At 42.5% G+C, this 16,649-nt stretch overlaps 1 protein-coding gene across 3 annotated transcripts in view; it reads left to right on the forward strand.

Moving 5' to 3' along the window:
- SIMC1 (SUMO interacting motifs containing 1) overlaps nt 1-16,649 on the forward strand; it is a 92,464-nt gene that overhangs the window by 58,715 nt on the left and 17,100 nt on the right. For all 3 annotated transcript variants that reach the window (XR_001445673.3, XM_015141460.3, XM_077937457.1), the window contains exons 5-7: nt 3,904-4,058; nt 13,464-13,616; nt 15,492-15,620. Coding sequence is in view for 2 of the 3 variants with exons in the window: in XM_015141460.3 (XP_014996946.3) it covers nt 3,904-4,058; nt 13,464-13,616; nt 15,492-15,620 (437 nt within the window). In the remaining variant the exon portion in view is untranslated. The remainder of the gene's footprint in view (nt 1-3,903; nt 4,059-13,463; nt 13,617-15,491; nt 15,621-16,649) is intronic.

Here is a 16,649-nt window from a genome sequence, read left to right on the forward strand (position 1 = left end):
CGAGGCGGGCGGATCACAAGGTCAGGAGATCGAGACCACGGTGAAACCCCGTCTCTACTAAAAATACAAAAAATTAGCCGGGCGCGGTTGTGGGCACCTGTAGTCCCAGCTACTCGGGAGGCTGAGGCAGGAGAATGGCGTGAACCCGGGAGGCGGAGCTTGCAGTGAGCCGAGATCCCGCCACTGCACTCCAGCCTGGGCTGGGCGACAGAGCGAGACTCCGTCTCAAAAAAAAAAAAAAAAAAAGTGTGGGCAAGGATTTGGAGAAATTAGAACCTTTGTGCACTCTTGGTGGGATTGTAAAGTGGTACAACTGCTGTGGAAAACAGTATGAGGGAGTGTGAAATGGGAAGTTGTTCAATGGATATAGAGTTTCAGTTTTGCAAGATGGAAAGTTCTGGGGATCTTTTACAGGACTGTGAATATACTTAACACTACTGAACTGTACACTTAAAAATGTTTAAGGTAGTAAATTTAATGATAATATGGTTTTTATAACAATTTTTTTTTTCTTTGAGACGGAGTCTCGCTCTGTCGCCCAGGCTGGAGTGCAGTGGCGCAATCTTGGCTCACTGCAAGCTCCGCCTCCCAGGTTCACACCATTCTCCTGCCTCAGCCTCCCGAGTAGCTGGGACTACAGGCACCCGTCACCATGTCTGGCTAATTTTTTGTATTTTTAGTAGAGATTGAGTTTCACCGTGTTAGCAGGAAGGTTGTGATCTCCTGACCTCGTGAGCCACCTGCCTTGACCTCCCAAAGTGCTGGGATTACAGGTGTGAGCCACCGTGCCTGGCCTTTATCACAATTTTTAAAGTTTTGTTAAAGAAAAAACAGATAATAACAAACATTGCCAAGAATGTGGAGAACAGTAAGTCTCATACATTGCTGATGAGAGATAAATAGTACAGGCACTTTGGAAAATGGTTTGACACTTCTTTAAAAGTTGAACATAAATTTATTCACCCTATCTATTTCAATTCTAGATATAGACCCAACAAAAACGAAAATGTCTGTCAGCGAAAGACTTATATTCAAATGTTCAAGGCAGTGTTATGCATAATAGCCAAAATGTGGAAATAACCCAAATGTCCATGAGCTGGTGAATGGATAAACAAAATGAAATACTATTCAGTAATAAAAAGCAATGAGCTATTGATGCATACTAATAATACAGGCAAACCTTAAAAAAATTAAGCTATGTGAAAGAAACCACACATAAAACATTACATATTATATGATTCTATTTCTAAGAAATGTGTAGAAAAGGCAGATCTAGAGAGACAGAAAGCAGATGAGTGGTTGCCTTGGCCTGATGATTGGAAAGGGAACTGTAAGTGCCCATGAGGGATCTTTTGGGGTAATGGAAATGTTCTAAAAATAGATTATGGTAATGTTTGCACAACTCAGTAGGTTTACTACAAGTCATTGAATTGTACTTTTAAAATGGCTGAATTTTATGGTATGCTACTAAAGTTGTTTTATTTATTTATTTTTGAGACAAGGTCTCTTGCTCTCTCACCCCGGCTGGAGTGCAGTGGCGTGATCATAGCTCACTGCACCCATGACCTCCTGAACTCAAGTGATCCTCCTGCCTCAGCCTCCTAAGTAGCTCGGACTACAGGCATGGCTCATTTCTTTATTTTTATTTTTGTAGAGATGGGGTCTCACTATGTTTCCTGGGCTGGTGGTGTTTCCTGGCCTCAAATGATCCTCCCACCTCAGCCTCCCAGAGTTCTGAGATCACAGGCATGAATGACTATGCCCAGCCCACATTATTTAAAAAAAAAGAGAGAGAGAGAGAGAGAATTATTTCGGGGAAAAAAGGTATTATCAAGATTCAGCACTATTCTTGAAGAGTTGAAAGAGGTATATTATAATTACAGGTAGTTAAAGGAGGGGAGAAAAAAAGCAAAACTCTAGAAAAACAAAAAGCTTCACAAGAAAGGAATGATTTTCTTAGTTTACTATGTGGATTTACTAAAAGTATTTAGTAAATGTATTTAGTAAATACTTTTAACATAATCCTGACACTGTAAACACCATGGAGTTATAACATTTAGAATATATACAAAGCATAGGAGACAATTTTATTAGCCTTGATGATGTAAAATGGAAAGTATAGAAGATAAAGGTTGGAAGATGAAAAGCGACAGGACCTCTGAAAATAGTAGGGCTGGTGTAACATTCTTATCTTCCAAAATGGGGAGTCAAGAGATAACTGTCTGTAGGTGATAGAAATACACTTATTTTAGGAAGAGAAGAGGTGGGGGATTTGGCCTAAGTAAATTCTTACCTAGCATAGCAGAAATCAATAGATAATGTCTACAGTTGATAAATCAAGAAATCATAATAAAAGTCTATTTCTTTAGAGATGTTTATGGTGACTTCTAGAAGAATGAGTTAAAAATTATTCTAGGATACTGGAGAAGACAAGTAGTGGTGGAGAGTGGTGTCAGTAGAAGACTTTTTATCAAAAATCTAGCACAAGGCTGGGTGCAGTGGCTGACCCCTGTAATCCCAACACTTTGGGAGACCAACGTGGGTGGATCACCTGAGGTCACGAGTTCAACACCAGCCTGACCATTATGGTGAAACCCTGTCTCTACTAAAAATACAAAAATTAGCCGGGCTTGGTGGCAGGCACCTATAATCCCAGCTACTCGGGAGGCTGAGGCTAGAGAATTGCTTGAACCTGGGAGGCGGAGGTTGTAGTGAGCCGAGATTGTGCCACTGCACTCCAGCCTGGGTGACAGACTGAGACTCCAAAACAAAAAAAAAGAAAAATCTAGCACAAGTACTTGATTTTTTAAAAAAGCATTTGCATCGGTTATCAAGGATTAGAGAAAAATAAACACATGTGGAAGACAAAGATATTGTCACCTCCTCCCAAAAAAGAAAGAAATGATATGTATTTAGAATGGTCACTTAGTTTCCTACTGACTGAATCATATCCTGGTCCATTAGTTTATGTTCTGAGAAAATATACCTATTCCCTGGAGTTCGGAGGTTTCCACATAGTCCCGAAATAGTTTGGTACCTCTCATTCTTTAAAGTTTGAAGCCTAAGCTCCCAGCACTTGTCTCGTAGTAAAGGGAAACCAACAAATTGTGCATGCCTGCCTACTATGTGACAAGTACTTACACTGTCTTTGGTAAGGTTAGAATTATCCCCATATAAACTACGAGGACGCTAAGTTCTAGACGGCTTAAATAAAGGACAGAGCTAGATCTAAAACAGCAACAAAAACTGAATGCTGTGTGCCTCCAAAGCCCATGCTCTTCAACTGTTTGTCAGTTAGGATCATTTCACCTGTAACAGAATACCCAACTCAGACTTGGCCCAGCAGTCAGGTTGAGCCAAGCCAACAGACTTGGCTCAATCAGGTCCCATGACTGAAAGTTCATTAGCAGAGTGGACATCATGGCAGTTTGATCTAGCAGCACAGGAGTCATTAAAGAACCAGTTTCTCTTTCTCTGTTTTGCCATCCATAGTTTTGGGTATATCCTGAGGTTGATAGGTTCAGTGACAGGGAGAGATTAACTTCCCATGGCGGTCTCTTAAATCAAATGATCTACAATCCTAGAGATTCCAGTAGATATTTGATTGCAACTTAGGTGTTAGAAAATTATAATTATTTGCAGATGACTAGATCCTTTGAACAAGTAATAATACTTAAAAAATGGTTTCTGAACTCTTATGAGGTATGATTCTTTCAGCAGTCACCCTATTTGTCCTCTCTCATAATGACCCAGACTACCTACCCTCTCCTGGGAGCCTCTCTTTTAAGCACAGGCATACTTGTTGATGCATGGCCTTCTCTTGGGCTTAGTGTTTATGAGAGCCCAATGTTGACTGTCATCCAGGAGACTGCGAAGACTGACTTCTCCTTCTTTTTCCCACAGGGACAGACTCTGCCTGGGCGAGTCCTTTTCCTGCGTTACGTCGTTCAGACCCTAGAAGATGACTTCCAGCAGACCCTGAGGAGACAACGGCAGCACCTGCAGCAGTCCATTGCAAACATGGTGCTGTCCTGTGACAAGCAGCCCCACAATGTCAGGTGAGCAGCCACCTGAGCCCTGAGATGGGAAGAGGTAAGGGATTATAGGTGGGCAGCTGCTAAAGCCAGAATATCAGCCAGGTGAGGTTTTCTAGTCAGTAGGTAGTGTAGTAGGGCTAATTGTTAAAACTACAGATAGACCGGGTGCAGTGGTTCACACCTGTAATCCCAGTACTTTGGGAGGCTGAGGTGGGCGGATCACTTGAGATCAGGAGTTCGAAACCAGCCTGGCCAACATGGCACAACCACGTCTCTACTAAAACTACACAAAGTAGCAGGGTGTGGTGATGCATTCCTGTAATTCCAGCTACTTGGGAGGCTGAGATGGGAGAATCATTTGAACCCAGGAGGCAGAGGTTGCAGTGAGCCGAGATTGCGCCACTGCACTCCAGCCTGGGTGACAGAGCAAGATTCCATCTCAAAAATAATTAATTAATTTTTAAAAATAAAACTATAGCTAATCATAAAATAACCCCCTCCTGATAATCATAAAAGAAACCAACAATGCGGCAGGCACCACATAGCTTGAGTGATTTTTCTCTCAAGACCAACAGACTTCCTTTGGTCTATTTCAATATTGTCCAAACAACATTATGAGATCTAGGGGAGAACCTTGTATAAAACTTTTCAGTTTCTATTAACCTGCATTTATTCCTATCCCCCGATGAACCTCAATATAAATCTCATTTGTCACTACTAGTTTCTGAAAAGTAGTATCTGTAACAATAGGTCATGTAGTTGACAAGGTACAATAGATAGTAAGCATGTGCTCTTTTTTTGCAGAATCAGAGTGAGAGTTTCTGGAAGCATGGAACTCTACTATATGCTGATACCAAGGGGGAAAGTATGATCTTTAGGGCAGGGGATCGTGGGCTGGAATTTTTCTTTTGGAACTACAGACAGCCCTGACTCGTGATGGTTTGACTTAGGATTTTTTGACTTTACATTGGTACTGAAGTGATAACCATTCAGTAGAAACTATTCCTCAAGTACCCAACAAACATTCTGTTTTTCATTTTCAGTATAATATTCAATAAATTCCATAAACTGTTCAACACTTTGTTACAAAATAGGCTTTGTATTGCATGATTTTGCCCAACTATAAGCTGTCAGTGTTCTGAGCACATTTAAGGTAGACTAGGCTAAGCTACGATGTTCGGTACATTGGGTGCATTAAATGCGTTTTCAACTTAAAATGTTTTCAACTTACAATGATGTCTTAGTCCCTTTGTGTTGCCATAAAGGAATGCCTGAGGCTGGGTAATTTATAAAGAAAAGAGGTTTGTTTGGCTTACAATTCTACAAGGTGTACAAGAAGCATGGCTCCAGCATCTGCTTCTGGTGAGGGCTTCAGGAAGCTTCCACTCATGACAGAAGGTGAAGGAGAGCTGGAGTATCACCTGGCAGGGAAGGAAGGAAGACCAGGGACAAGGGTATAGTGCCAACCTCTTTCAAACAGCCGGCTCTCAAGTGAACTAATAGAGTGAGAACTCACTCGTTACTATGAGGACAGTACCAAGACATTTATGAAGGATCTGCCTCCATGACCCAAACATCTTCCACTAGGCCCCATCTCCAACACTGGGGATCACATCAACATGAGATTTGGAGGGGACAAATATCAAAGCTATATCAGTTGGCTTTATCCAGATGTAACCCCATCATATGTTGAGCATCTGAACATCCCTTCCTTTTTTGGAAATGGCTCTTACTAGAAGGGTGTACCGGCATCTCTTTGTTCAGAGCAGCGTTGAAACTCTTCCACTCATACTTACGTTCTCATATGTTCTTACATATTTGTTGAAAGTAGTATTCACAGGTCAACATGGGGTATTGAGTATGATAAATCCTCTAATAAAAAGGAGGACGTTTCATTATGTTTTGGGCATTGGTCAGCTTTCCTACCCCCTTAGTTTGCATGCCCATATTTATTTCCCTATATGTGGTATTTTATCTAAATCTTAATCATTTTAGGGGTGCAAAATCAGTAAGCAGAGGATCAGCAAAGAGCACAAGACAGCACAGTTGAATTTTAAAGTGGAAAATTGGTCAGGCGCAGTGGCTCACGCCTGTAATCCCAACACTTTGGGAGGCCGAGGCGGGCAGATCACCTGAGCCCAGGAGTCCAAGACTAGCCTGGCCAACGTGGTGAAACCCCATCTCTACTAAAAATACAAAAATTAGCCATGCGTGGTGGCATGCGCCTGTAATCCCAGCTACTTGGGAGACTGAGACAGGAGAATCGCTTGAACCTGGGAGGCAGAGGTTGCAGTAAGCCGAGATCACCCCACTGCACTCCAGCCTGGGCAACAAGAGTGAGACTCTGTCTCAAAAGCAAATAAAAAATAAATTTTAAAAAGTGAAAAATAATTTATATAATGAGAACAATTCCATCTACCATTATGCTTTGCTGCCTAGGCATTAGAGTGAGTGGGATACACAAGGCACTGTTCTCTCGGTTGCTTTCGTTTTCACCTCTTGTGGTGTGAGCCTCTCACTGTACAAGGTACGACTCTTGGGTTTAAAGATAGGCATTTAAGGCTGGGCACAGTGGCTCACACCTGTAATCCCAGCACTTTGGGAGGCCAAAGTGGGCGGATCACTTGAGGTCAGGAGTTGGACACCAGCCTAGCCAACATGGTGAAACCCCATCTCTACTAAAAAATACATTTAAAAAATTTTTTTTTTGCTAGGCATAGTGCCAGGCACCTGTAATCCCAGCTACTTGAGAGGCTGAGGGCAGGAGAATTGCTTGAACCCAGGAGGTGGAGGCTGCAGTGAGCCGAGATCGTGCCATTATACTCCAGCGTGGGCAACAGAGGAAAACTCTTGTCTCATAAATAAAGGCATTTTGGGGCGGGCATGGTGGCTAAGGCCTGTAATCCCAGCACTTTGGGAGGCCAAGGGGGACAGATCACATGAGGCTAGGAGTTTGAGACCAGCCTGGCCTCAAAACCCACCTCTAGTGAAAGTAGAAAAATAGCCAGGCATGATGGTGCACTTCTGTAATCCCAGCTACTCGGGAGACTGAGGCATGAGAATCATTTGAACCTGGGAGGCAGAGGTTGCAGTGAGCCAGGATTGCACCTCTGCAATCCAGCCTGGGCAACAGAGCAAGACTCTGTCTCAAAAACAAAACAACAACAACAACAAAGATAGGCATTCTTGAGGGGTGTTTGTGACCTGTAAATCTAGGCCAGGTCCTCTGTTTCGTGCTTGCTCAATGAAAAAAATCATTTGTTTCAGTTGGCAGGAAAATGAACTATCTTTGATTCATTAAGAAATGGATATTAGACTAAGTTGGTGATTACAAGGATGTATGCATGTATTTATCTAAATTCATCAAACAAAACTTTGGCAATTTATTGTATGTAAATAATACCTCAAAGACATATTTTTAAAAAGAGAGAGAGGCCGGGCGCGGTGGTTCACACCTGTAATCCCAGCACTTTGGGAGGCCGAAGCGGGCGGATCACAAGGTCAGATCAAGACCACGGTGAAACCCCGTCTCTACTAAAAATACAAAAAATTAGCCAGGCGTGGTGGTGGGCGCCTGTAGTCCCAGCTACTTGGGAGGCTGAGGCAGGAGAATGACGTGAACCCGGGAGGCGGAGCTTGCAGTGAGCCAAGATCGCGCCACTGCACTCCAGCCTGGGTGACAGAGCAAGACTCCGTCTCAAAAAAAAAAAAAAAGAAAGAGAGAGAGATGATCAGTCTCCATATGACCCCCTCTTAAGGGATTTTCTTTTCTTTCTTTCATTTTGAACTACACATACAAACAGTAGGCTAGTTTCTACAAGACTTCAGAAATACACTTGTCTCCAGGTCCCCTCACCTGCATTTTTGTTTCTCTTTAATTGGTATTTTTAATGTTTACCTCCATATGGCAAAATAACATGCTTTCAGTGCCGCTTCTTGATTTTTCATCGTTAGCCATTATCTGTTGACTTCTCACATGAAAGATAAGGAGTTTGCTCTTTTTCCTCCCCACATTCCCCATCACACACATATTTCCCAGCCCCTATATCATTAATATCATTATAATTTTTATATCAGTGTTCAATGTTTCTATTACTATAACTATGTATGCTAGTCAGAATTTTACTAAGTACTAAACCGTGATTGCTTTTCCTTTTATTCATATCTTTTTGTTTTCCCTAAGGTTAATAATTATCCTATTTTTAAGTTTCTTGCTTTCCTTGTACATATCAGAATTCAACCCCAAATTCTCTCCTAGTTGACACCCTCCCGAGGGTGTCAAGGTTCTTGGCGTCTTCAACAAAGAATTGGACAAAATGTATAAACAAAGCAAGGAAAAATGAAACAACAAAAGCAGAGATTTATTGAAAACGAAAGCACACTCCACAGGGTGGGAGCAGGCCCAAGCAAGCAACTCAAGAGCCTGGTTACAGAATTTTCTAGGGTTTAAATACCCTCTAGAGGTTTCCCATTGTACTTGATGTACACCCTATGTAAATGAAGTCGTGGCCTGCCATCAGTTTGATTAGTTGTAGGAGGGGCCAGGGTTGCAAAGGGAGAAGCCTCTGGTCCTTTTGGTACTTGGGCATGGAAAATTGGGGTTTTTCTTTTGATTTAGTTCTAGGAATTCAACATGAATTGGCCGTAGGTTCCCTGCCTCCAGACCCTATTTTCCTGCCTCAGTTGGTCTCAATATCCCCTCAAGATGTTTATTCACACCGGGTTGTCCTATTAGTTTCTTCTCAAAAATCTGAGGTAGAATGTTTTGATCTCCTTCAGTCTGGATCACTCGTCCTCTTTTCCAGTCTTCATTGTAAATTTGAGAGTCCCCTTTAATGCTTTTCAAGGTTGGATGACTTGTTTGTCCTGTCTTTCTCTTTCATGGCTCATACCTTCATTTAAGGAATCCATTCCTAGTAGCTTTCTAAGAAAGGTGTATGGGAAGTAAAGTTTTTGAGATCTTGTTTGTCTGCAAATGTCTTTATCTTCTCATGCATTGATTGATAATTAGGCTAAGGATATATGATCTGCTTAGAAATAACTTTTCTACAGAACATCAAAGGAAATCTTCCATTGTCTTCTAGCTTCCAGAATTGCTGTTAAGAAATCATAAGTCAGGCCGGGCGCGGTGGCTCAAGCCTGTAATCCCAGCACTTTGGGAGGCCGAGATGGGCGGATCACGAGGTCAGGAGATCGAGACCATCCTGGTGAACACGGTGAAACCCCGTCTCTACTAAAAATACAAAAAACTGGCCGGGCGAGGTGGCGGGTGCCTGTAGTCCCAGCTACTCGGGAGGCTGAGGCAGGAGAATGGCGTGAACCCGGGAGGCGGAGCTTGCAGTGAGCTGAGATCCAGCCACTGCACTCCAGCCTGGGCGACAGAGCAAGACTCCGTCTCAAAAAAAAAAAAAAAAAAAAGAAATCATAAGTAGCCGGGTATGGTGGTTCACGCCTGTAATCCCAGCACTTTGGGAGGCCGAGGTGGGTGGATCACTTTGAGCTCAGGTGTTCAAGACCAGCCTGGGCAACATGGCAAATGCCCATCTCTACCAAAACTACAAAAAATTAGCTGGTGGTAGTGGCACACACCTGTGGTCCCGGCTACTCAGAAGGCTGAGATAGGAGGATCACTTGAGCCTTGGAGGCAGAGGTTGCACTGAGCCGAAATTGTGCCACTGTACTCCAGCCTGGGTGACAGAGCAAGACCCTGTCTTGGAGGGGAAAAAAGACATAAGCTATTTTGATTACTGAGTCTTTGTGTGTGCCCTGATTTTTCTCTCTGGAAGTTTATAAAGTTCTCTTTTTGCCAAATGTGCCTGTCCTAGGTTTATACTCATCCATTGTGCTGGGCATTCAGTGGGCCATTTCAGTCTGGAAAAATGTCCTTCATTTCTAATAAACAGGATTTTTCACTTTTGTTATTATCTTTCTAATTTCCCAGAGCTCTTTTATTTTTTCTCTGTGTCTTCCTTATTAAAATTAATCAATAAGCCAGGCATGGTGGCATGTGCCTGTAGTCCCAGCTACTGGAGAGGTTGAAGCAGGAGGATCGCTTGAGCTCAGGAGTTCAGTGAGCTATGATGGTGCCACTGCACCCCAGCCTGGACAACAGAGCAAGCCCTCATCTCTAAAAAATAATAATAATAGGCTGGGCACAGTGGCTCAGGCCTGTAATCCTAGCACTTTCAGGGGCCAAAGTGGAAAGATCGCTTGAGGCCAGGAGTTCAAGACCAACCTGGGCAACATAGCAAGACCCTGACTCTGCAAAAAATTAATAATATAAACTGTATTCTTATTTTCTTCTTTCCTGGATCTGTATCATCTCATATCTTTGATTTTGCTAATCAGAATTTTCATTTTTGTTTATTCTGTTTCTCTTCTACATAATGTCTGTTTTCTCCAAGTTGCTTTTTTGGGAGGAAGGAGAAGTGTTTCAGTCTCTTTCCATAGATGTCTGGTAAATGTTGGTAGTCTATAGTCTATCCATATTTAAAGGTGCGAGACTCAAAAGATAATGGAAGCTGTGAAGACATGAGAGGACTTGTCATTTCTGCACTTCCCTGTAGGTGGAACTGATTTCTCATTTCTTTTTTCTTTTTTTTTTTTTTTGAGACGAAGTCTCACTCTGTTGCCCAGGCTAGAGTGCAGTGGCGTGATCTCGACTCACTGCAAGCTCTGCCTCCTGGGTTCACGCCATTCTCCTGCCTCAGCCTCCCAAGTAGCTGGGACTACAGGCGCCCGCCACCATGCCCAGCTAATTTTTTGTATTTTTAATAGAGATGGGGTTTCACCGTGTTTGCCAGGATGGTCTCCATCTCCTGACCTCGTGATCCGCCTGCCTCGGCCTCCCAAAGTGCTGGGATTACAGGCATGAGCCACCGTGCCCGGCCCTGATTTCTCATTTCTAAGAAAATTTCTTGAGTCAAGGTCTTTCCTCTTGGGCTGGTTCAGTTTTACAGAGAAGACATCCAACCTCTTACATGAAGGATGAAGACAGGATGCCAAGGTGTTGGAAGACATGTGTGAGAAGATGGCAAGGGTCTCTGCATTCAGCATGCATATGTTCCTTTAGTGCCCCATTTGCTTCAGTGTCTGCTTCCAAGCCATGCCTGGTATCCCAGTCCAGAGACCATCTGGTTTACCTCTCCACAAAGTTAACTTGTAGTCTGCAGGACTGGGGAAGATCTAGACGTCTAAAAATTTCTTAAACAGCTTTCAAGCCATCCTTTTTTTTTTTTTTTTTTTTTTTTTTTTTTTTTGTGAGGTGGAGTCTGACTCTGATTGCCCAAGGCTGGAGTGTGGCAGCCCAATCACAGCTCACTGCAGCTTTGACCTCCATGGGGTCAGGTGATCCTCCCACCTCAGCCTCTTGGGTAGCTGGGACTACTGGCATGCACCACCACGCCTTGCTAATTTTTTGTATTTTTAGTAGAAACAGGTTTTCACCATGTTTCCCAGGCTGGTCTCAAACCCTTGGACTCAAGCAATCTGCCCACCTCAGCTTCCCAAAGTGCTGGGATTGCAAGAGTGAGCCACCATGCCTGGCCACCTCCTACTTATTTCAGTTTACCTCTCTTTCACTGTCACTTCAGAGAAACCTGGTGCTGCCGCTTACAGAGCTTATTGAAGTTGTTTTTTGTTTTTTTTTTAAGTAAATAGGATTAAATAGGATAGCTCTTCTCTGCTGCTGGCTTAGGATTCAGCTTTCTCAATTCCACTAAGTCAATTAAAATGTATTCCTTTGCCTCATTCATAGGCTTGGATTAAACATCATCTTTAAAAAAAATGGCACAGTGGCTTTATTTGCTTAGTTAATTGGTTGCCTTTAATTTTGTAATCGGCATCTCTCAACCTACTCCCAAATCAAAGACTAAGCCCTTAACAGTTACCTCACCCCTCATCCATCAGCCTGAGCAACATAGCAAGAACCCATCTCCACACCCCTTCTCACTCACCTTGCACCCGAGGTGATCATCATTCTGCATGGTCATCATTTCATTTCTTTGCTTTCTGTGTAGTTTTATTGCATATACATATATTCCTATAAAATATTTTCTTACTTTAGTTCCTTTAGGTCTATATTAAAAGGTATCATGCTGTATGTAATCTACTGAGACTTTTATTTTTCACTTACTATTTTATAGTACCAAGACTTGTCTATATTGTTGCCTGTCACTGTAGTTTATTCATATTGACTACTATGTAATATTCTATGAATATCCTTCATTTGCCTTCCACCTTTCAAAATTTCACTGCTATCATCTTCTCTCCTCTTCTCTTCGTCCTTGTAGATATTTTTCAAAAGTTATTTATTATAATATTAGTGGGGTTTTGGAGGAAACAAAATTAGGTGTGTATATTCAATCTACTATTTTTACCTAGGTTACCTAAGTGATCATGAAAAGTAGTTTTGACTATATGAGATGTTTTTACCTTACTAACTTATAGAGCCTCAGCCCTGTATAAAGTATGATTCCACTGCACACACTGTAAACCTTAGTTGTTAACATTAATAGGTGACAATAATATAGAACTGGCAAGGACTTCTATGGTCATCCAGTCCAACTTTCCACTTGGTTTAGAAATGTTCCTGGTCAGGAAGGCACAGATAGTACTGTTTGACCCTGGAGTTACTTTTGAATACTTATAAATACTTATAACTCAAAGAAAGATGTTGATATTTTAGTTAGCTTTTTTTTTTTTTTTTTTTTTTTTTTTTTTTTTTTGTAGAGATGGGTTCTTGCTATGTTGCTCAGGCTGGTCTCAAACTCTTGGTCTCAAAAGATCCTCCCACCTGAGCTTCCCAAAGTGCTGGGATTACAAGCATCAGCCACCATTCCTGGCCTTTCGTCGGGTTTTATAGCCTTACTGCAGTTAAATGTGATGTTTTTGTTAGACTTGTTTAATTATTGAAAATAGGCCGGGCGCGGTGGCTCAAGCCTGTAATCCCAGCACTTTGGGAGGCCGAGACGGGCGGATCACAAGGTCAGGAGATCGAGACCATCCTGGCTAACCCGGTGAAACCCCGTCTCTACTAAAAAATACAAAAAACTAGCCGGGCGAGGTGGCGGGCGCCTGTAGTCCCAGCTACTCCGGAGGCTGAGGCAGGAGAATGGCGTGAACCCGGGAGGCGGAGCTTGCAGTGAGCTGAAATCCGGCCACTGCACTCCAGCCTGGGTGACAGAGCGAGACTCCGTCTCAAAAAAAAAAAAAAAAAAAAGAAAATAGCCGAAAGGCCTTTTTGTTGCCTGTAGGGAAATCCAGGGATCTCGGGGCCCAGGTTAAGGCTGTGGTTCTGAGCACCATAAATACAGCAGACATTGAAACCTTCTCTCTATATATTTATTTATTTATTTATTTATTTATTTATTTATTTTCTGCACAGGAAAGAAAGAATAAACCTTTTCTTTCTTTTTTCCATTGCAGGGATGTTATCAAGTGGCTGGTCAAAGCAGTAACTGCAGATGGATTGACTCAGCCCCCAAATGGAAATCAAATGTCTTCAGGAACGGGAATCTTGAGGGCCGGCGGTAGCCACCCTCCTTCCCAGCCCAACCTGACAAAGAACACCAATCAGCTGTAAGGGGCAGGCAGTTATCTTTCCTGGGGTTTAGCATTTTAGAGAACAGCACCAATCCCTAAGAGCAGCTTCCCCCAAATTAACAAGATCTTAGAACATAGCTGATGCTTATTCAAGACTTAGTTTAACTAAAGGCTAATTTTCTAATTTAAAAGGTGGAACAAAACCAGGTGCTTTCACCCCTAGAATGAACAGGACTTCACAAAGTGATTACGAAGTCACAACGCAGACACAAAACAAATGCTAGAGAACACTGCCCTTCATTTCCTGCATTTCAGGAGACAGTAAAGGGTTACAGCTGCTCATCACTTTAGGTATCTGTTGCCATAGAGAAGGAGCGGTGTGTAGTGCGAGTTTTGTTAACTTCGAGTCCTCAAGGACCTGGCTTTCTCTCCCCAGGTCCCGGGAGGAAAATAGCAGTTCAGCCTGCAGGTTCCAACACACGAAGGCAGGTCTCATCACCACAGTCTGGACTGGAAAGAAATTCATGGCATTTCTTTTATGGAGTTGAGAGTGGCCTTGGCATTTTTTGAGAGATGCCAGGATATTAGGGGCTGGAGCTACCCTTGCACAAGTAACCCAGTATTCCATGTCAATCATATTGTTAAAAGCCAGTCACACTGGACATTTCAAATACATTTGTGTCTGAATTCACAATGTTATATTATAATCTGGTTGCACCAACCTGATTTTTATGGAAGGCCTACAAGTTTAAATTGTTTCCTAAATTATAAATAATTATAACTAATTTAGGAAACAATTCTAAAGGGGAATGTTTTGGAACAATGAAGCATTTGGGCAGATTGAGGAAGGCCCTAAAGTGGCATTCTCCCACAGGGGCCACATAGAGACCCAAGAGGGAGGTGGACACTGTTCCTTCAATGGAAGCTAATATCAAATAATCATCATCATAATAAATGTTTATAAATACATGTTAGTAGAAGTAACAATAGGGTCCCCTAAAAGTCAATTTTGTTATGATCTTAACAACAATAATAGGTTGCTACCACTTATCACTAGAGTCCCTATCTGTGAGATATTTTATATAGCACTCACAAGTTTACAAAGTAGATTATATTATTGCTCACCCTTTTTATACATGAGAACACTTAGACTCAGAGCAGTTTAGTAACTTGTCAAAGGTTGAACAGCTTATTATCGTTGTAGAGACAGAAGCTGAGGCTAGAGCTCCTGATCTGGCCCACCTATTGTGTTGCTAGCTGCAGATTTTCTTAAAGTAAAGCCTTTCTTCCATCACAAATAACACGTTAGAAAAGGCTGATGTCAGGCCAGGCTCACCTTTCTGAGAGGTTGCCCAGACACCTAATGCCACAGCAGGCTGGCTGTCTCCCACAGTTAGATCTAATGAGAAAGAAGGTCAGGTTCCACCAGGGGAGGTTCTGAGACTGATCTTAGTAAGAAACTATTGTAAAGGAAACAGTAACAGGAGAAAACATGTATTTGCCATACAGTTTTCTCCTGTATCAAAGAAATTTAAATCATTTTAAGTCACTCTGGACCTGTTTCTTCATCTGCAAAATAGGGAAGTTAGAGATCAGATGATCCTTATAGTTCTCTAGATCCTTAAGGTTGTGTGGTTCTATTTTTGAATTTAAAAGCAGCTTGCTTTTACAGCTCAACCCCAGGTTCTGAGAGGTTCAGATAGTATGTTCTGGCAAAAGGGATTCAGGTAGGTGAAATTGCTAAATAAAAGCATGCTGATGGCTTGAGTAGTTCTCCCTGACCTTGTGTGTGCTTTATAAGTCCTTTAGTAGTCTCTACTCTCGATGTACACTGGTGGGGACTCCTCCCAGCCACAGAGTGGCTCCTTGCCAGACCCTCACACTCATATGTGTCCTATGTTCTGGACTCAGGATTGTGTGCCAGCTTCAGAGGATGCTCTCCATAGCCGTAGAGGTGGACAGGACCCCCACCTGCAGCTCCAATAAAATTGCTGAGATGATGTTTGGGTTTGTGCTGGACATTCCTGAGAGGAGCCAAAGGTGAGTCTTAGTTTTATTGGGGAGAGCGGTTATTTAAAAAAGAAAAAGAAACCTCTTGGAAATCATTTTTATTAAATTAACTTTTCTATCTATGTTACCTGTCAGGAACAGAATTTTACAAAAGAAAATTCCAAACTAATTAAGATAGGAAGACAATAGTAGAAGGATTATTCTCATGTCTTTACCTTTTGGAAAGGAGGTTCTCAACTAATTATTATTATTTACAACTGAGATATAATTTCTTGGGAAGAGGCACAGTACCCTAAATGGAGCCTAAATTTTCTAACCTTATCAATTTGCCTAACAGTTTTACTCTTCTGTCAATATTTAACTGTTAAGGCTGGGTGCAGTGACTCACGCCTGTAATCCCAGCACTTTGGGAGGCCTAGGCGGGCAGATCACCTGAGGTCAGGAGTTCAAGACCAGCCTTGGCCAACATAGTGAAACCCTGTCTCTACTAAAAATACAAAAATTAGTTGGGCGTGGTAGTGCACACCTGTAATCTCAGCTACTCGGGAGGCTGAGACACAAGAATCACCTGAACCAGGAGGTGGAGGATGCAGTGAGCTGAGATCGCTCCACTGCACTCCAGCCTGGGTGACAGAGTGAGACTCCATCTCAAAAAAAATAAAAATAAAGGGCGGCTGCGGTGGCTTACACTTGTAATCCTAGCACTTTGGGAGGCCGAGGTGGGCGGATCATGAGGTCAGGAGATTGAGACCATCCTGGCTAACACAGTGAAACCCCGTCTCTACTAAAAATACAAAAAAAAAAATTAGCTGGATATGGTGGTGGATGCCTGTAGTCCCAGCTACTCTGGAGGCTGAGGCAGGAGAATGGCACGAACCCTGGAGGCGGAGCTTGCAGTGAGCTGAGATTGCACCACTGCACTCCAGCCTGGGCGACAAAGTGAGACTCCGTCTCAATAAATAAATAAATAAATAAATTTATTTAACTGTTAAGCCCTGCCTGCTTCTCTGATCTTTATCCATAGGCCTGGCGTAAGTGTTCACTAAAGGTTTGGTGAGT

The sequence above is a fragment of the Macaca mulatta genome, chromosome 6, assembly GCF_049350105.2.
Source record: "Macaca mulatta isolate MMU2019108-1 chromosome 6, T2T-MMU8v2.0, whole genome shotgun sequence".
In the NCBI taxonomy this organism is placed as follows: Eukaryota; Metazoa; Chordata; class Mammalia; order Primates; family Cercopithecidae; genus Macaca; species Macaca mulatta.